The 20,099-nt window shown below is 44.4% G+C and overlaps 1 protein-coding gene across 1 annotated transcript; it reads left to right on the top strand.

Moving 5' to 3' along the window:
- Nucleotides 1–447: 447 nt before the first annotated feature.
- Nucleotides 448–11,821, top strand: LOC140000241 (ATPase family AAA domain-containing protein 2-like). The gene is made up of 12 exons (XM_072030053.1): nucleotides 448–1,049; nucleotides 1,360–1,486; nucleotides 2,463–2,646; nucleotides 3,620–3,805; nucleotides 5,020–5,149; nucleotides 5,301–5,497; nucleotides 6,644–6,803; nucleotides 7,159–7,272; nucleotides 7,369–7,518; nucleotides 8,592–8,840; nucleotides 9,523–9,656; nucleotides 10,952–11,821. The coding sequence occupies exons 1-12, from the start codon at nucleotides 878–880 to the stop codon at nucleotides 10,997–10,999; spliced, it is 1,851 nt and encodes a 616-aa protein (XP_071886154.1). The 5' UTR covers nucleotides 448–877; the 3' UTR covers nucleotides 11,000–11,821.
- The last annotated feature ends 8,278 nt before the right edge of the window (nucleotides 11,822–20,099 follow it).

Below are 20,099 nucleotides of genomic sequence, written 5' to 3'. Positions count from 1 at the left end.
GTGTAACAAATAAGAAATATTCAATTTCCTGGTTGACAATGCAGAGTGTATATTAAATAACTGTAAAATACTTGAAAGTTGAGCAAGTAAGAAAAGCGTATTAGTAGATGAGGGGTTTTGAGGGAGGACTGTTTTGGTTTTTTTGTTTGTTTGTTTCTTGTTGGTATTTTTAAGGAAAACTTGAGACAAGCTAAAATGCAATGATTTTGCTTCCAGGCTAGAAAAGAAATTTTCAAGATTCATACTCGTGACTGGACCCCTAAGCCACCGGACATGTTGCTTGATGAACTAGCTGAGAAATGCATTGGTAAGACTGAAACCAAAATGGATTCTTGCTTGTGAGCAAGTTGTAAAGAACCTTAGCTTGTACCAGGCAGTACCCAAGCTCTTGTGCCTTGCTGCACAACTAGTCAACGAGGCAGCTGGCACGCCTTCATAGCAATCAGAGTTAGATGCTTTCATCTATTTACTCTTTGTTGTCGTTCCTCTTGTTGTCTGAGAACATTAAATGGTTCTGGGGCATCTGCCTCAAGAGTATAGTTTTTGATGAGGAGTCTGCTTCAGCTGCATAAGCGCAGGATATCAGGCAGTGAGCAACATGAAACTTCCCTGCAGAGCGGTAGCACTTTGAATTCCCTGTTAACCTGTTTGGTTTTGACATGACAAATTCTTTAAATGTTGCATGTTGTAAACCTGGGCCTTGACTGATGTAACGTTTGATTTTTGTTTGTTAGGATACTGTGGTGCAGATATCAAATCCCTATGTACTGAAGCTGCTCTGTGCTCTCTGCGCCGATGCTATCCTCAGATTTATGCAAGTAGGGAGAAATTGCAACTAGACGTTAATTCTATTAAAATAAAAGCAAAGGACTTTTTCATGGCTCCGAAGAAGGTTGTTCCGGCATCAAACAGGATCGAGGCTTCACCCGTACAAGCACTATCACCCATTTTCAAGCCACTTTTTAAAAGATCAGTAGCGAATATTTTACAAGTTGTGCAGAAGATCTTCCCGCAGGCACAGCTAGTGCTAAAGGAGGACCGACAGCAAGGTATAACCACAGCATCCACTTCTTTATAATTCTGCTAAAGATTGTTCGTAAGCTCCTTTATTCTAAGGGAGAGAAAAAAATCACCAAGAGTAGCGTACCTTATACGTACACATCAGTGGGACTTGGTACAGCTTTGTAGGGCCTTGTGCCATCTGCTTAGATCTGTGGTGGGATGAACTCTAGGAAATAGCTTTCAGTGTGTGCTCTCAAATGAAGAAAGGGTTTTGGCACTGATTTAGAAGCTGTATTAATGTAAGAGAAAGAGACAAAGGCTATTCAGGGAAGTTAACAAACCTCTTTTGCCTTTCAGACCATTTAAATCCTATTTTACAAGATGGTATGTTCAACAGTGATGACGATGCATCCTTGGTTTCCGGAGATGAATTCAAAGATGGAATGCCTGACGGACCGGAGAAAAAACTCCTCTGTTTCAGCAGGTAAAGAAAGATAGATCCCTGTTATGTTTAAATTCTCAGGTCTGATGAGTCTTTGTAAACAGTTCCAGCTGTTAAAAGTGTGAGGGGTGGTAGACGAAGGGGTAACATCAAGTTAGTGTGTAGAAGGGGTGCTTGGTATTCACAAGAAGAGAGGGTGAAGGGACTAAAGTTGTAATGAAGTTGCTCTGAATGACCCAATTGAAATGCCCAGGCTTCTCTTCCTAAGCCAAAGTGATCCGTAGACTACCAGAACACGTTGACTTAATCCATGGCATTCTTTGAAAGACTCAAGACCGCATACATGTCCTATCTGTCCTTTTAGCTAAAGTACCCCAACTTTAGGGGTTTGTGTTGCCACCTTTTGCCCTTCTGTTTTCCAGGATTGTTAAACCAGTAGTGAATTTTGTAGTAGAAAGAACACTGAGAAATGGCTTGTTAAAACACCTTGAGAAAAATTTGAATGGTGTCTTTATTTGTTAAGCCACCAAGTTGTGTTAATCTTGTGGTATTTTAGTATGGAAGTCATGCAAGCCCACGGTTGGAAAGTTAGATCATGTTGTCGCAGCTGGATCAGTTATTTTTCTCAGTTTCTATTGCTGTGCTGTCCAGAAGATTTTCTGTCCTCTAGAGCAAGGCTAAGTCTCTAGCATCTTTGATTTAAGCCAGCAAAGGTACAGCCTGACTGTAGTGGGGAAACAAATGCTCATTGCAAATTTATTTCCTAGTAGTAAAGCAAGATTGCAGGGATATTAATTTGCAGTCTTGGTTTAGTAAAGAATAGGAAACACAAGGGAAGAAGATGAAACAATTGGAATGACTGAATAACTTAACTGGAAATCTTACATGTATTTAATGTACCACTGCCATTGGGATTATTTGGGGAGGGAAAAGAAAATCTATAGGAAAAGTACTTGGAACATCTGTGTGTCTATTCAGCACCTCATTTATAAGCTTGTTTTCTTAACTCTTGTTCTAGGAGTGCTTTCTGCGAACCAACATCACGCCGGCCCCGTCTGCTAATAGTAGGAAAAGAAGGGTACGGCCAGGTTTCTTACGTGGCACCCGTGGTGTTGCACGCTTTGGAGAAGTTTCCCGTTCACACCCTGGACCTTTCTGTTCTGCTTACAAACATTGCACCGCCAGAAGAAATCTGCGGACAGGTACCTTTTTTCTTTTTATTCTCATCGGATTCACTGACTGTATGTAGAGGATCAATCGAGTTGCAAGTAAGGTGAGCAAAATTCATTGGTAATGGAGGTGGCCTTCTTTTAATGTGCTGGGATGTTTGCTTCTGTCTGAAAATCCCCTTTTCTTTTAGACAGCACCACAAACAATCTGGATGTTGTACATGTCCACGTTTTCCATACCCAATTTTACAGTGAGGATGTTGCTAGCAGCTCAGGAAGCTGGGCGGTATTGCTAATGAACATCTCTTTGTGGAAAGAAATGCTGCTCATCTCCCTGGGATCCAGAAAGTAGTTCTCATTGCCTCCTAAGACTGTGTGCTCCCAGTAGATGGCTCTGTACCAGACTGCATGTCGGCTACTTTTTGTAGCCTTCTTTTAAATTATATTAGTAAGGCAACCAAGGTTTGGAGCTTCTGTTTATTTTGTTTTCACACGGACATACACAACTTGTGCTGTTGCAGTGTGTGCAATAAAAGCATTAACACGCTGATGTGGTTTGAACTAGAAAAAATAAACAGATTTGGTGTTCTTACTTTTAGGCAGGAAATCCATTTTATTGTTTGGCATCACTACCTTAAAATATTTTTACCTTTAGTGGAAACATTTGAGAGCTATACAAGTAAGGACAGACATGTTACACTACTGAATACTGATGTGTCCCAAAAGAGGGACATTTCCTTTCTTTGTTATGCGTTGATTGTGGCTGTGGCCATATAGCTACGGTGTCTAGCCACTGCCTGAATATATCCTTCCCATCTTCTGACTAGAGTTCTCCGAATACTGATAATCTGAAAGGGTGCCCAGAGAAATTCCTTATGTGAAAGGATGCTTGCCACTCTGTTCACATAGTTTCATTTCATGGGGCAGTCAGATGGCTATGTAGCTATGTATTAACAGGTTATTCTCCGTGTTTTAGTTTTCTTACCCAAGCTTTCCTTTTCACTAGCTGATCCGAAATGCTCAGAAGACAGCACCAAGCATAATTTATGTCCCAGATATCCATTTATGGTGGGACAACGCTGGACCTGCCTTGAAACTTACTTTTCTAACTCTACTACGTAACATTCCAGCATTTTCACCAGTTTTGCTGCTTGCTACGTCTGATGTACGTCACTCAGATCTCCCAGAAGAGGTATTTGTCAATACTTTTCTTACTATTTCTTCAGTTTCTTGTAATTTTTGAATGCTTTCAGCATCAAAATGCTGTGCTGTTAAATGCATACTGTTATTACTCAGGCACCCTAACAAATCACTTAAAATTTGCTTAGAGAAAAAGAATACTGTGAAAGCATCTGCTTAAAGTTTTTTCTGAGTCAAGCAAGTGACTTTCACCCCCTTCTCACGCATGCAAATAATAAATACAATAATTCCAGTGGCTACAAAGTGGTTCAGTCAAGAATATGCAGTGCTTGAAATGACAAGAGGATGTCTTTACTGAAGAGATTTCTTCTGACAGTCTGCCATTCCATGCTATGTTGGGTAAACTGCTAATAATGCAATTTAGTAGAGAATTGAAACACTTTGATTAAAAAAAAAAAAAAAAAGCAGTTTCTTTCTTCATATAGGCCAAAGCTTTCCAAGCTGGAAAGCTGAGTTCCAATTTCTGCTCAAGTAACTTTGGAATGGAATTCTAGTTGTATTCCTAAATAAACTGTAGTAAAAGTACATGCAGAACTTCATTGACTTCTGAGAGTTTACATTAAGGGAAGGTGCCCAAAACAGGAACACGCTGTTCTCGTTCTGATTATTTTGTCTCAGTTACTGGGGGAAGAGAACGGGTCTTACCTAGACGTGTTTATTATCAACTGCTTTGAAAGTGCTTGAGTTCCCACAGAAGTTTTTGTGCAGGTTCTAAATTCCTTCTAAAATAAGTAGTGAAATTCCTTACCTACCTTTTAATACTAGAAATTGAAAATGGAGGAAGACGTAGAGGTACTAGCTACTTCAGACACCTTTTGGTAGAGAAATAAAAAGTCAGCAAAAAGCCCTCACTTGTCTGCTGAAGCCTTTCTCTTCCCTCTATAGCCATAAAGGTTCTAAGTAAAGGATGCAGCAAGGCAAGTAAATACAAAGGAAGCGATGTTGGATGTGGTGAAAGGCATTACTTTATCAGTGTAGCGTACAATCCCTTCACCGAGCTTTAATTCTACAGGTGATTCTTAAAGGTGATATTTGAATTTGCCGTGCCAGCCTGTGAAAATGTAGCCTTTTAAGGCCAGGAAGATAATTTTTTTCAGTTTGTGTTCTTCAGGTTATTATTAATTTTAAAAGGTACTCGTCTTTTTGGAATAGAAGATGAGTTTTTGTGGCCTTAAATCTGAAATGTCTTTCCTCCTTCTGCTTTAGATCCAAAAATTATTTAATAAGGAATTTGGAGAAGTGTGCAATATTGAGGTGCCTGGTAGGGCAGAGAGAGCAGCTTTTTTTGAGGACCTAATTCTAAATCAAGTGGCTAAGCCTCCTGTAAAGAAAACAGGTGAGGAGGATATAAGAAGTACATCTTAAACTTTCCTATCGAAGTTACTAGCTCTTTGGGATTTGCTTTGGTGGTCATTTTCTGTCAGTAATTTGTCATATGCTTGAATTTGAGTACTGTAAATTGGCTAATTTTTCCTGATTAATTGAAGTTGATCGGACGTTGGAAGTCCTGCCTGTAGCACCAGCAGCTGAGCCTCAGAAGCCACAAGAGGAAGAAGTAGGGATGCTGGAGGAGGAAGAGGAGGATACGTTGCGTGAACTTAGAATTTTCTTGAGGGACATTACTCACAGACTTGCCACTGACAGACGTTTCAGGGAATTTGCAAAGCCCGTTGACCCACAGAAGGTAAACTAGTGCTGATCTGTGTGTGTCTGTAACTTCTCAGTGTTCGTATTTCTCAGCGTTTTGGGGAAGGTTCAACTTTGTTTTTAGGGCTGCACTATTAGGATTTTGCAAGAAGCAGAGGCAGTGCTTTTACTTCTGCTGACTCTCAAACGTCTCTTATTGGATTATTCGCTGAAAGCCCTGGTTTCATTCTAAAAAGCCAGTCCAAATGCCAACACAGTTTGCTCGTGAAAAGGCTTTGATATGTAGGCATGTCACAGCACTGAAAAGCCCAGAGATCTTTCCTTATAATTACAAACAGTATTTACAGGACTACTTTAATGAAGTCTAAAGCCCTTTATTGGACTGTCAGTACCTGTGGGAACAGGAATAGGAGCAGCCGTTTGTAAAAGTAAGTTTTGAGATCCTGTTCTCTGTTTCATCTGGAACTCCTCAATAGGAATCAACCATAAGTGCAGTGTGTTTTCTTTTTCCTCCAATTGGCTGCTTAGATCCCTTTTTCTCCTTAATTGATTAGATAAGCCTAAACTAGGGGCGTATATTTCAAAGACAGATATAACTTGAATATACCTGCGGATCAGCAAAGGCTTCTTCATGTGGGCATCCACTGGCTTTTCTTCCCCTTTTCTCCTAGGTTCTTGAGCTGTGAAAAATCCAGACAGATACATATGTCCTCATCTGAACTAGTCATTAGGCTCCTCTTACGGTCTGAGGGAAGAACTCGGCACCTCTGGGCCCAGTTACCTCATTCTAAAGTAGATGCCTGCAATAGGTACTTCACAGGTGCAATGCATGCACCTTTTCCTCAATGTCGACAACAAAGAGAATGTCGGATGGCTTACTCAGCTTTCACTGTTGTGATTTTCTGAAGCAAAGTGAAATGAATCTCCCACCCTCAGTGTTTCTTCTCTACCATGCACGTGCTTCTGACCGCCCTACTTCTTGTTGTCCTCTCCTAGCAGCTCTAATGCCAGTTGAAAGAGCCCTTCCATTTTTGAGAAGCAAACTGGTTAATTTCAGCATCTTCCGATGCATCGCAAATGTTCAGGGTTTTTAGGAAGTCATTTATTTAAAGTTTTCAGAGTAATTTTGGTAGACAGTGTGCAAGGTTAAGAAAACCTCTGAATGCTTGTATTTGATCTGCAGGTACCTGACTATGCCACAAGGATTAAAGAGCCGATGGATCTTTTAACAGTTCTGACTCAAATTGACTCGCACCAGTACCTCACTGCAGGAGACTATCTGAAGGACATCGATCTAATCTGTAACAATGCCTTAGAGTACTACCCGGATCAAAGATCTACAGGTGAGGATGTGCTTTTTAGCCCTAGTTTAAAAAATCGGTCAAACGTATAGATGGATAAATGCTGTGTTCAGACAGTAGACTTCAGATGGATTAGATGATTTTGGACATCCACAGAGAACATCTCTTACCACATTGTAAATATTTTACCATTTTGCTGCTTGGGCATGGAATTGTGATATAAGTGTTCCCAAGGAACTAGTGCTTTTGTTTTAATTAACTTCTATGTTGTTATGCTGAAAATATTCACTGAGATAACCTTTCGGAACCAACCTATGAAGAAAGCAATTTTTTTCTGTGATCAAAACAGTTTCATTGGTTGGTAGACAACATTCAGTTAAAGTCTGTAAAATTTCAGATCGTCACAGAGCCTATGTTTTGCAAGACACTGCATATTCAATGGTGAGGAACGAAATGGATACAGAGTTTGGACGACTTTGTGAACAAATTAAAGAATCTCGTGAGAAAAGAGGTACGTGCTTTAACGCTAAGGATTTTAAGACTTGTCTCTGCATTTGTAACTGAAAATGCACGACAAAGATCTTTGGTATCTATTCTTTATTGCAAGGTCGCACCTCTCCAGCGTGGTCTCCATGGGACGACTCCAAGTCACCACAGCAGAACCCTGCTACTGAAGACGACAAACCAGAGGAAGAGAGTAATGAAAATGAGGAGATGACAGCGGCACCTGTAGATGCCAGTACACCCATTTCTAATGGTAAGTTGCATTTTATTCAGCTGCTCTTGTCATTCATACCTTCTCTGTTCTTGAGGCGCAACAGTTGTCTCTGATGCCTGGCTCTTTATGCCAGAAGTATTTTGTTTTCAAATTTACTTCAAAATGTGAGAGAGAAATCCAGAGGTCATTCATTCAATATAGTGATGAATTAAAGTTCAAAGAAAGTTGGTTTACAACATAAAAAACAAACAAACAAACAAACAAACAAAAACAACTTTGATGGCCCAATTGACATTTAGCCGCCCCTAAATTGCTAATTCTTGAGGTAAAAAATGTTGTGGATGGCAGTTTCTGAATACTTAACTAGTTTTTAATTATGCAAAATGGCATTTTTACCCCCACTCCACCCCTCCCTTCCCCAAATGCTAAAACCTTAGCTACCTCATACTGTGATTCCCAGTTGAAGGAGGGAAGTCTAACTAGTGAGAGTGGGAATTTTGCCATGGACTCCACCCATATCCTTTTGCAATACTATATGAATACTACGAACGTTGGGCAAAACCACAAAGTTTGTTTTTTCACAAAAGGTTTACCAAATCAGGAAGCGTACGAGGTATAAGTCTTCATGTTTTTTCTCCTTTGAATATTCCCTTAAAATTGTCTCATTAATTAATCTCTTCCAAACACGTATTCAGCTTTTGAAGTCTTCAGCTTGATACCAGACTCGAAGGAGAGCTTATTTCCAGAGGCTTTTATGATGTTCATCTGTATTAGTTCATGGAGTAAGACAGTGACTTTGTCAAATAACCTCACGTTGTATTAATGCTGCCCATCCAAAGTAAGAATCCTCAGCATGTAAAATCCTGAAAGTGACTGTTTAGTGAATGAAATTCCGTAGCTGTGTGTGTGGTTTGTTTGCTTGTTTTTAATCTTAATAGCAAACTGACCCCATTAACTTTCAACTCTTTTCTCAGCATATGTAGGGATATAGGCAGTGGTAGCTCAGTTCCTTTGTTTTCCTTGTCAGTTGAGTAAGATGAAGATAATGGATTTTGAAGAAAGAATTCTTTTGGTTATGTTTTGGATTATTTTTTTATGCTGTCTCTTTGTAGGTGCGTCAGAAAGAAAGCGCAGAAGGAACAACTGTGCGCATGCTGCAGCAAAGAGGAGTTCTCAATTCGATACAGAGAACAGAGTACCAACAGATGACCAAAACAATAGTGATGGAGAAGAGTTTGTGGACAAACATGTTTCTGACATATGTCAAGTTAAACTTAACACTGAAAAGGAAAGTGCTAAGCTTTGTGGATATTCAACACCAAGATGGGGAACTATAACTAATGGAAATCCAAGTTCAAATGGTAAGGGAGAAGTCCATCAGATCCTTTAGCACCCTATTCTTGCTGAGGAGGATTGCACTATTTATTAGCTTTAGCCTTCAATTTCACTCTATTTTTTCTGTTACAGCTCTCAAAAATCATCACACAGTTTATTCCATAATGATGTTGCTCCTCTAATTGTGCAAGCCTAGCCCACGTTTCTGTAGGTGCTGTTTTTTTGATTCTAAAGTGTGTTTTTTTCTAATGGTACCTAACTGAAAGCCAGCAGTCACTGACACTCTTTTATTGTACGAGGTGCTTTCCAATAACGAGCAGCTTAGGTGAAAAAGCAGCACTTCAAGATGCGTGGATCCAGAGTAACATGTGGAATAGGAGACTTAAGCCCTAATGTTGTACTCTAAGATGTGTTCCCTAACCTGAATTGGCAACATGACTATTTTTTTTCACTATTAACCTTTTCATTAGTGCTTTTTGTTTGTTTGTGGGTATTTTTGTTTGCTTTTTTTTGTCTTAGTTTCTGTTTTTTATGGAGCAGTGGCTTTAGCTGGAAAGAAGGGAGAAGCCAAGTATTTCTCAGTGCAGACGATAACAATTCTGTCTCTGTATTTGTAGAGAGAGACTGTTTTGCAGGTACAGGATCCTTCACTGAGACTGTATTCTAGATAAACAGGAAACCTGACTGAAGAAATTTGTGTCCTTCCAGATTCTTGGGCATTTCAAGCAGTGACTCCTGAACATTCTTGGGAAGAAGACCAGCAACAGATAAGTGATGAGAACCCTGTACAAGTTCCTACAGAGACAGACTACATAGTTATCGTGGATCGCTATGAGCTCAAAGTCTGTCTAATTTCAGCTTTTTTTTTGATGCTCAAATAGGACATATGCACTGTGACTGTTTAGTTTCCATACCTCGTGTAGATTTCTGTAGGCTACCATTTGCTTCTGGTCATCTGTAGTTTAGGAGACAGATTCTTTGCCTAATTTTTAAGATAAAAGGCCTTGCTGAATTTTAAAATACCACATTGACAACCTGCTAGTACTATTATGGATATCATTTAATGATTTGTAATTTTAATGATGGGTTTGAGGGCTTTTATTTGGGGATTTTTTTTTCATGCTTTGATGTATTAAGAACCTGAAAAGTATCTTTATTTCTTGCAGTGATGATTTTAAACCTGAAGTTAGCAGGTTGACGTAAACTAGCTAGCCATGGAGAAGTGACTACTTTTCTGAAATTCCTTGAAAGTGCAGCATTAGAAGTTCTTATAGTGTGTGTGTGTGTATATATATACACGAGGGAGGCAGAGTTTGCTGATTAGATGATAAGCAGCATTATTTCCAGGGGGCAGTAGTATTTCCATTTGGTATGGCTGCTCCCTAAAGCTACATACTCGCAGGCTCACACTGCTAATGGACAGCTGTGGCAGTGGAAGAAGGTGCTGCCACTAGCTTGTCACTGTTGCTGTGCCAGAGATTATCATCTCTGCATCTTTGGTAATGGAAATGGCTGTGTGAGAGAGAGGTGATTGCTACAAGCAGTCACTTTGCTATTTACCCACCCCTGAATTTAAAGGTAGGACTGAGCAAACTAATCCACCTTTGCTCTGGGCGTTTGAGCAACCTGTTCTGCCAGCAGAGTTGTAGGCATGGCACACGTGGGTAAAGGTAATCACCTAAGGGTGCTTCCTTTTCCAGCTGGCACAGCTGTATCTACAAGATCTGCAGCCTTTTTACAGTGCCCCGCGCTGCTGCAACGCTTCTCTAATGAAATGCAACAGTGGCTTTGCTGTGGCAGCAGCTGTCCTACAAAGAGGATCGTGTCATTCCCTGCTGCTTTGGGAGCAGTCGACTTGCAATTACAACCGTTGATGTGATTGATTAGTAGTAAAAGATTGTCCGAAATTTCAGCCTTTCCTTTCTCTGAAATATGAAAAATTAACTCATATTTTCCCTGCTGAAATCTTATGGGATATTTAATCTGTTCTCTGAAGTGTCACATTTTATTTAATAGCGTAAGAAAAAGTAGGCTGTCACTTGTATTGTTACTGTTCAACCTCTGAAAACATATAGAGAGTATTCAAAGGATCTTGTACTATTCTAAAGTTGTTGTTTTGCTCCATTGTTGTCTTCAGAAACTGTTATGCTTTGTCACTAAGATAACGAAGGGATTTGACATTTAACACCTGGAAAAAGTATATGGCGTCATTAATCAGTGTATTTACAACCATAGAGAAGACTACGACAAAACCGATTTGGTGGAGGTAATTTTTGTTTTGAATTCTAGCGCTTTCTGTCACTGTTACGCAGTATTTGTGTGTTCTGGGATATCGTGGTTGTTTAGCATTGCTCTTTACTGCTTAGGTGTCTGTGCACAGACAACAACAACAGTACGACTTCTCCCTTTCAGTCTGGAAGACGTTTATCCATCTTGCAAAACCATTGTTGTATTTGGCATAATTGTTGGCAGTTTCTGCAGGAAAAAGCTTGAACTTGAAGACAACGGGTCCACCCACACAGCCCTTTCAAAGCAGTTAACTTTAGTCTGTCAGTAGTTTTCCTTGAGAACCGTTTTGGGAGTGGGAGGACTATGAAGGGAAGGTGCTTTTCTAAGTCTTTCACTTGCTCTCTCCCTCTACAGCCAGTCATGCACGGTGATAGCAGTTGTTCCATCCTTGGAGAGAAATTTAAGTATATAACAAGAGTTTGAGACTTCTCTCTAGTCACACTCTAATCTCTTTTTAACTAATGCGCTTGAGCATCTGTAATTGGGGAGATTTCTGCCTGTGCCAGTTTTACACTGAGTCAAATTCTCTGGTCTCTTCCTGTAAAAGATGATTTCTGAGTTGTCCGAATTCCTCCGAAATCTGCGTGAGGCGTCCATGGTCCAAGTCAGGTGTTCCCGGTATACGCTGGATATTCACTCTTCACATTGAAGATCCTTGAATCCATTTATCTTAGAGTTGCTTGTGCTTAAGAACAGATAAAATGTGTTGTGCTGTTCAGTCTGCCTTAAAAAGAGAGTGCCTCTTTTTTTTAGGCACTGGTCATCTCGATCTCTTTTTCCACATCTGATAAAGAGTTAGAACGGACACTCTGTTCTGCCTGTGAGAGGAGTATTTAGATTCAGGGAGGCCGCTCCTGAAAAAAAAAAAAAAAGAGATCTTTTAGCTCGAGAAGGGATTTATTTCTAATCTCATGGCCTGTGAACTTTTGTAACTTAACATTTAATTTATTATTTGGGACCAATTCCCCCTTTTGGGAAACAACTCCCCATTTGGGGAAAATATTCCCTTGTTTGGGGAAATTTCCCCCTTTTTTGGGAAAATTCCCCTGTTTGGGGGAAAAACTCCCTCTTTCTGGGTAACAACAACATACTTTTAGGAACAATTCCCCCTTTTTGGGGAAATTTTTTCCCCAAAAAGGGGGAGTTTTTCTCCAAAATTGAGAATTTTTCTCCAAAGGGGGGAGTTTTTCCCACAAAGGGAGCAATTGTTGCCAAAAAGCGGGGAATTATTACCAAAAGGGGGGAGTTGTTCCCCAAAAAGGGGGAATTTTCCCCAAAAAGGTGGCATTGTTACCTAAATAAGGGGAGTCATTCCCAAAAAGTGGGAGTTGTTTACAAAAAGTGGGAAGTTTTGCCAAGAGAGGTGGAATTGTCCCCAAAAGGGGATGTCTTTGAGGTCTTGTGTGGGGTCTCCTGTGAGACAGGAGGGGTCTGGACCCCTCGTTTTTGGGGTCTCCACCAGCACTGGGGTGGGCCTGAGGGCTTGGCTGCTGGTTTGGCTCTGGGGTAACCGGGACAGGGTCCGGATCGGCCCCCTGAGGGGTTCAGGGGCTGCTCTGCTCCCTCTGCGCCTGCCCTAGAGCATCTCGACCCCCCCAGCAGCCCCTAGCTTTCCTGGGACCCCCCCCCCCCCCGGTGCTGTTTTGTGTGGGGTGGGGGTGAGAAATGGGGGCTGGAGGCGCTCAGCTCTGCTCTTAGCTCTGCTCTTCCCCTTGTTATACATGAGGTCTCAACTCAATCTGAACTTTGTAATATTTATAAAACAAATATTTCTAAAAGGTATAAAAGCTATAAAAGGTATAAAAGGCAAGTAAACAGCGCTGAGTGTGCGGGGAGTCTACGCTCCACCAGCACGCACACACGAACATCAAACATTCTAAATATACAGAACATTGCTTTACATACTAAACCCAAGTATGCCTATACATACGTACAATCAGGAAAGGTAACAAACAATCCTCCAAGTTCCACGACTCAACTGTCTCCATTTTCCACTCCTTTTCTTGATTACTAACAAGTCTCCGTTTTCCATTCCTTTTGAACAATATGTCTTGCTTTATGTTGTCAAGCAACTCGGTCCTCAGGCCCTATGGATCCCGTTCTTCCCAAATCGAAGACAAGCATATCCAGCTCCTTCTCAAGGCCATAGGGCCTGGGCCAAAAGGCACATCCAGGTCACCATGGGCGTAACAGCAAAAGCCTTCGATGGCTGTAGCAGCAGAGGGGCCGGTGGCGTGGCAGAAGGAGCAGTAAAGGAGCCCGCGGCTCCCTCACAGTCTGGCAAACCACACGTTTCTGACTGTGGTCCCACAGGGCTCTTTAAGGCCTCAGAGACTGCTCGCCAGGTGCCGAGCAATCCCACTGCAACCTTGTCGTTTCTCGTTGCAGAGTCCCACACCTTGACCTCAGTTTGGTCCCATGTTTCAGGATCATAAACTGTCCGATTGTTAATAAGGAGAATAAGCTGTGAGGTGACCAGGACAGTCTTTGTTCCTAAGGACGTATGATTCCCCATAATGCGCAGCTGCTTAGCAGCGAGGGGCAGTTGTGTGCTGGCTCCGCTTCTCTCAGCTCGAGCTTCTCTCCAGCTCTGGCGCGCCTGTTTCCAGTACGAGCTTCTCTGAGCAGTTTGCTGAGTTTGGCCGAACCTATCTTCATGAGGCAATCAAAATGCCTGTTCCCGTCCTGGTCTCCATTCTGCCAGCCTGTTCCTCTTCACTTCTTTTTCCTGCTTCTTTATTGATGTAACTTCATCGTGTTGCCTTTTTTTCTTCTTCTTTCGTGAGGGCAGGCTCCCCTCTTATCCCCTTCTCTCCACAGCAGTTCTTTTCAAAACAACTTTTCATTGCTCAAACAACTTTGAATGTAACAACAACAGCAAACACCCAGGAGCTTCCATGCCTTACTGGCTGGAGAACAAGAAACCCAAGCCTGCATGGAGTCTCCTGAATCACCCTTCTTGGTTCCCTCTAAACTCTTTTACATTCCTGATGGCCTCCTCGTTAAGAGTCTAATTTTATCTCAACCACAGGGCTTTCCAAGCCCCATGGCCACACTCCCAAATCTCCCCCTTCTTTATTAATATCAACCATTTTCTCCACACGAATTACCACTCCATATATCACAATCCCTCATCTTCTTTTGAGTATCATTAATCCGTGTCTTGTTTTCAGATTTGGCCAAGGCCAATTGAACCAGAAGAGAATGCTTTCACAATATTCTCTGCAAGATTTATAAACAAGTTTTTAGCAATTATTGGACTCCCATATCTAGAATATTTCACCCAACTCATTGTTCCACACAATGTATACTAATCATCCCCAGCAGCATCACATACATCAAATTTGATTGATCAAAGTAGATAACCAATCCTCTAGGTATAGAGGATTATATATACTTGCAGCACCGCCTCTTCTGCAAGTGGGGGCTGCACGCCAGTGAGGGGGGCACAGGGTGATAACGGGTGACAACATCGACATTCACTACGCCACCAAGGGCCTGCAAGGTGCGTCCCCAGAGTGTCCCCAAGGTGTCTGCAAAGTGTCCCCAAATAGCCGCCAAGGTGTCCCCAAAGTGTCCCCAACCTGTCCCCAACTGTCCCCAATGCCCCCTCCCTTTTGTCGCCCCCCCCAGGCTGACCCAAGCTGCACCTCGAGGTGTGGCACCAGGGCTCCCTGGGGCATAGCGAGCTGATGGGCTTCGGCTCCTGCCAGATCCCCAGCACCCCGGGGTGCCACGCGCTGACCTGCGTCACCTGGCGGCCCCAGGGGACCTGGCGGGAGCGCCTGAGCCAATTTTGGCTGGGGGGGGGGGGGCCCCAACTGCTTACCCCTGACCCCGGTTACGGCGACCGCATTCGGCTGCGCACCGGGGCCGCCGGCACCGTGCGCCTGGAGCTCGGCGTCATCCTGGGCCACTTCGAGCGCTACGGGGTGCAGTGCTGAGCCCCCCCCCGCGGGGGGGACACAGGGGAGCACCGAGCACCCCCAAGACCGACGCCCCTCCCCCCAACTCCCCCAGCCCCGGTACTTGGGGGTCTCGAGACTGGTGCAGGATGGAGACGCGGGGAAGGGGCCCGGGGAAAAGGGTCTTTTTGGGGGAGGGGGGGGTACTGCTGGGGGGGGGTCCTGGTTGGGAAAGGGGTTCTGGGGGGGCAATTGGGGGTGGGGGTTAATGAGGGGGGCTGGAGGGGGTAATTAGTGGGGATGGGGGAAATTGGAGGACTGGTTGGGGTAATTATTGGGGTGGGGGCGATTGGGGGTGCTGGTGGGGTAATTATTTGGGATGGGGGGCAATTTGGGGGGTCTGGAGGGGGCAATTGGGGGACTGGGGGGGTAATAATTGGGGATGGGGCAATTGGGGGGGCAATGGGGGGAGAAGGGAGTAAGGGGATGTAAAAGGGGGGGCGGGGGTGCAGTGGGGGGGGCGGGGAGGCAATTGGGGGGGTCAGACAGGGCAATTGGGGGGGTCAGACGGGGCAATTGGGGGAACAAGAGGGTGGGGGGGGCTGCGATGGGCTTGGGATGTGCAGTGCAAGGGGGTGGGGAGCTCCTTGGAGGGGGTGCAGAAACCCCTGGGGGGGGACATGGACCCCCCCCTCTGGGGTGGGGTGACACCGTGTGTGTGCGGCCCCATGTCCCCCCCCCCCCGTGTCCCCGCAGGGCATGGCGGAGCTGCACGTCATCAGGCAGCTGGTGGGGGCCAGCGGCTTCCCCCATCGCAGCCTCTTTTGCAAGTGGGGGCTGCACGCCGGTGAGGGGGGGGGCACAGGGTGACAACAGGTGACAACATCGACGTCCACTACGTCACCAAGGGCCTGCAAGGTGCGTCCCCAGAGTGTCCCCATATTGTCCCCAGGGTGTCCCCAAATAGCTCCCAAGGTGTGTCCCCAAATAGCCCCCAAGGTGTCCCCAGTGTGCCTCCAGATTGTCCCCAAATTATCCCCAGAGTGTCCCCAAAGTGTCACAAAATAGCCCCCAAGGAGGGGGCTCCCCTCTGGAGCTCTCCTCAGGCCCTCCCCCCGGTACCCCCACGTCCCTCGGGAGCCCCCTGAGCACCCCCAGACCCTTCTGAGCACCCCCAGAGCCCTCCTTAGGGCTCTCCCCTGCACTCCCGCATCCCCTGGGAGCTCTTTGACCACCCCTGAAGCCCTCTGAGCACCCCCAGACCCCTCTGAGCATTCCCAGAGTCCCCAAAGCCCTCCTCAGGGCTCCCCCCATTACACCCCCTGCCCCTCAGGAGCCCCCTGAGCACCCCCAGAGCCCTCCTCAGGACTCCCCCCTGCACCCCCACATCCCTCGGGAGCCCTTTGACCACCCCCGGAGCTCTCTGAGCACCCCCAGAGCCCCCTGAACACCCCCGAAGACCCTCTCAGGGTTCCCCCCATTACCCCCCCACCCCTCAGGATCCCCCTGAGCACCCCCAAACCCCTCCGAGCATCCCCAGAGCCCCCTAAGCCCCCCCGTAGCCCTCCTCAGGGCTCCCCCTGTTACCCTCCTGTCCCCTCAGGAGACCGCTGAGCATCCCCAAACCCCTCCGAGCACCCCCGGAGCCCTCTGAGCACCTCAGGAGCTTGTTTTCGCTCAGGGACCTGGATACACTTGGTGGGTGATGCAAAAGAACGGAGAGGTGCGGTGTGTACCTCAAGGAGATTTAATACTGGGTGAGAATAGCCCATGAACTGAATTGTACCATGTTAATTAGTATATTACACTGTATGTTATCACTACCATGATTACTATAGGTGACTAATTAGAATGTATGGAAAAGAGTGTAACCTGAGCATGACATAAATGGTATGGAATAAGGGGTGGATAGACGTCCTGGTTTCAGTTAGAACAGAATTAATTTTCTTCCTAGTAGCTGGTGGAGTGCTGTGTTTTGGCTTAGGATGAGAAGAGTGCTGATAACACCCCGATGCTTTAATTGTTGCAGAGCAGTGCTTATACTAAGCCAAGAACATCTCAGCCTCTTGCTCTGTCCTGCCAACGGGCAGGCTGGGGGTGCAGTAAGAGCTGGGAGGGGACAGACCCAGGACAGGTGACCCAAACTAGCCAAAGGGGTATTCCATACCATCTGACGTCATGCTAAACAATATATAGGGGTGGCTAGCCGGGGGAAGGGGGCCGGACTGCTCGGGGTTAGGCTGGGCATCGGTCAGCGGGTGGTGAGCAATTGCATTGTGCATCACTTGTTTGTACATATTATTAGTAGTAGTACTATTATCACCATTGTATTATTATTATTATTATTATTATTATTATTATTATTATTATTATTATTATTATTGTTATTATTATTTTCCTGTCTTATTAAACTGTCTTTATCTCAACTCACGGGCTTCACTTTCCATTTCTCTCCCCCGTCCCAGAGAGGGAGGGGGGAGGGTGAGCGAACGGCTGCGTGGTGTTTAGCTGCCGGCCGGGCTAAACCACGACATAATGATGATGATGATGATAATAGTACTGCTATTAGTTGTTCAAAAGGAATGGAAAATGGAGACTTGTTAGTAATCAAGAAAAGTGTTATAAATTGCCCCCTTAATTAATTTTCAGAGAGCATTGCATTAATAATAGAAAGGAATTTATTGAGTAAGCAACAGCAAGCAAAACAGCGCTGGGCGGCAACGGAGTCTCGGCTCCGCCAACAGCGCGCACCTCACCCCCGCCAGCATCCCTTTTTATATCTTGGTAATTCCGGGATTATGCAGCACATCCTGGTATATTCTGTGACTGTGTGCACTGTTGCTAGGGGGTCGTCCCTGTCCCTCTGGTGGTCGTGAAGATGAAGGCCGTAGTCTTCCTCGGCGTTGTGGTTCAACTTCTTTCTTTAGTTGGTCATGTTGGCCCAGCGTGAGACAGGAAGGCAGGATGTTGATACACTAGTTTAACAACTTTCAGGAGATGGTTACATGAGCTTTGCAGCAGGGTCTTTGAACAAAAGAGGCAACTGAGATGCAGAAGGAGAGAAGGGGAGGGGGTTCTCTTTTTTGTTACATTAAGCAAAAGAATTTTCATAGTGTCTAGCCAAGCATTATACAGCTCCTTACTTCAGCAGGGAGCCTTCGCAACTCCCGCTCCTCAAGCGGAACTCCTTGTTTTTACAAAAGACAATGAACAAACATTTATCGTGTATTACAATCCCTCCTTTTTCTTTTAGTTACTCATTTTGTTCATTGAAGCTCTGCAATGCCTGGCTACTAAGAACTAATGTTTCCTCGATTCCTTCGCTGGTACTTATTGGCTCGTATTTGGCATGTATGAGCATTAAATTTGCCGCTTCTAAACATCCCTTTACAATTGCAATCAATTTATTAAAAATACATGGTCCAAAAGTTAGTGCTATTATTAATAACAACAAAGGTCCTGTTATTGTTGATAATAAAGTAGTAAGCTAAGGTGAATAATTAAACCAAGATTCATACCAGCTCCGTCGGGCTTCATTCTCCTGTTTCCTTTTTTTTTTTTTCCAACCCTTCCCTGGGTCTTGCCATTGTATTTCTTACCACTCCAGTGTGATCAGTATACATATAGCACTCCTCTTTCAGGGCTGCACACAGCCCATCCTGTTGTAAAAAATACCAAATCTAATCCCCTACGATTTTGTAACACTACCTCTGAAAACGGCCTGATAGATTTTCCAGGGCCGAGATGAATTGTTCAATTTGGGTCAGGTCCTCGTCCACAGCAATGCGTAAGGAAGTAAATTCTTGATTTTGTTTAACCAATGAGGCTACCCTGGTCCCCACTCTAGCTCCTCCCAGGATTATTAGGGTGGCCAAAGTTAGAGCCGTGAACCGTTCCTGTCTTTCCAGATGATGCCTTGCCACTGTGTGCTGGGTATACATACAATCCTCAGGGTGGTATAGAATCCTTGGTATAATTATCACCTGTATACAAAAATCACGAGACGCATTAAAGAGTTTTAGTGATAGACAAGGAGTTACGCCCACTCACGAACAAACCCACCTAGCGTTGTTGGCTGGGATTAACCATTCAGCTGATTGTTTTCCATTCTCCATGATATTACATAGGTGACACTTCCCACTAGGAACCATGCCCACACACCTCCCACCTCCAGTGACTTGTGTTAGTGTTACCCTTATGTCTTTTCCCCAACTGCATTGTAGAGGGTTGTTCTCGTTTGTGTGGGAGGGCTCCCCAGGATTCCCGATAGCATCATAATATGAAGGCCTTATACTAAAGCATAATCAACAGTGTTTTGTTACATTTGGGTTTGTTTTGTTTAATAATTGGTAGCTGGCATTCACGACACCCCCATATGTTATTCTCAGCTATGTTATCATTCTCGGCTTTACCTGAGCTCGTAGGGCTGCCGAGGGTTGGCACTGTAGTATTTTCCACAGGCTGGATTCCCTGGACACTTTCTGACAATACCTCATTTGGTCCTACTGCCTGGGGCCTATCAGCATCCTCCTTTTTATTAGTACGAGTCCTCCCCTATCTGTTCTGTGTTTGTAAAATCTGACACCTCACATTTTTCCTAGTACCCAGCTAGTATCGTCCAAGTTTGTTATATATATAGAACCTTGCAAACTTTTTATTTCCATGGAAGGTTCCTGTATACCCTATACCATGCCCTCGCCACCTGTAACGGGGATCTGCTTGTTGGTTACAACCTTGCGGCCCATATCCCACTTGTAAAATTTTATCCCAACCAGCCCTGAGTGTCCAGTCTGTAGCAACGGTTTCACACCCCTGGTATGCACAGTAATACACGTTCGGGTAAATACAGTACCCCTTTCCTGGGTTAGAACTTGGGCAGAAATAAAATCCTGATCAGTTAAAGCATGGCTGCACTGACACCAGGTCACATAATGTGATGCAGAAACTGGGAGCACCTGCTGTCGTTGTTTGCTGGATGATGAATTAATTCTCCCATCTGACCAAGCTCCACTTAAAAGGCTGATGGGGATGCGCAGACCCATAGCTGACCAAAACGATGATACTGACTCCCATGTATCATAGGAGGTGGTC

The sequence above is a fragment of the Anas platyrhynchos genome, chromosome 33, assembly GCF_047663525.1.
Source record: "Anas platyrhynchos isolate ZD024472 breed Pekin duck chromosome 33, IASCAAS_PekinDuck_T2T, whole genome shotgun sequence".
Taxonomy (NCBI): domain Eukaryota; kingdom Metazoa; phylum Chordata; class Aves; order Anseriformes; family Anatidae; genus Anas; species Anas platyrhynchos.
This window is presented reverse-complemented; position numbering and strand designations above follow the sequence as displayed.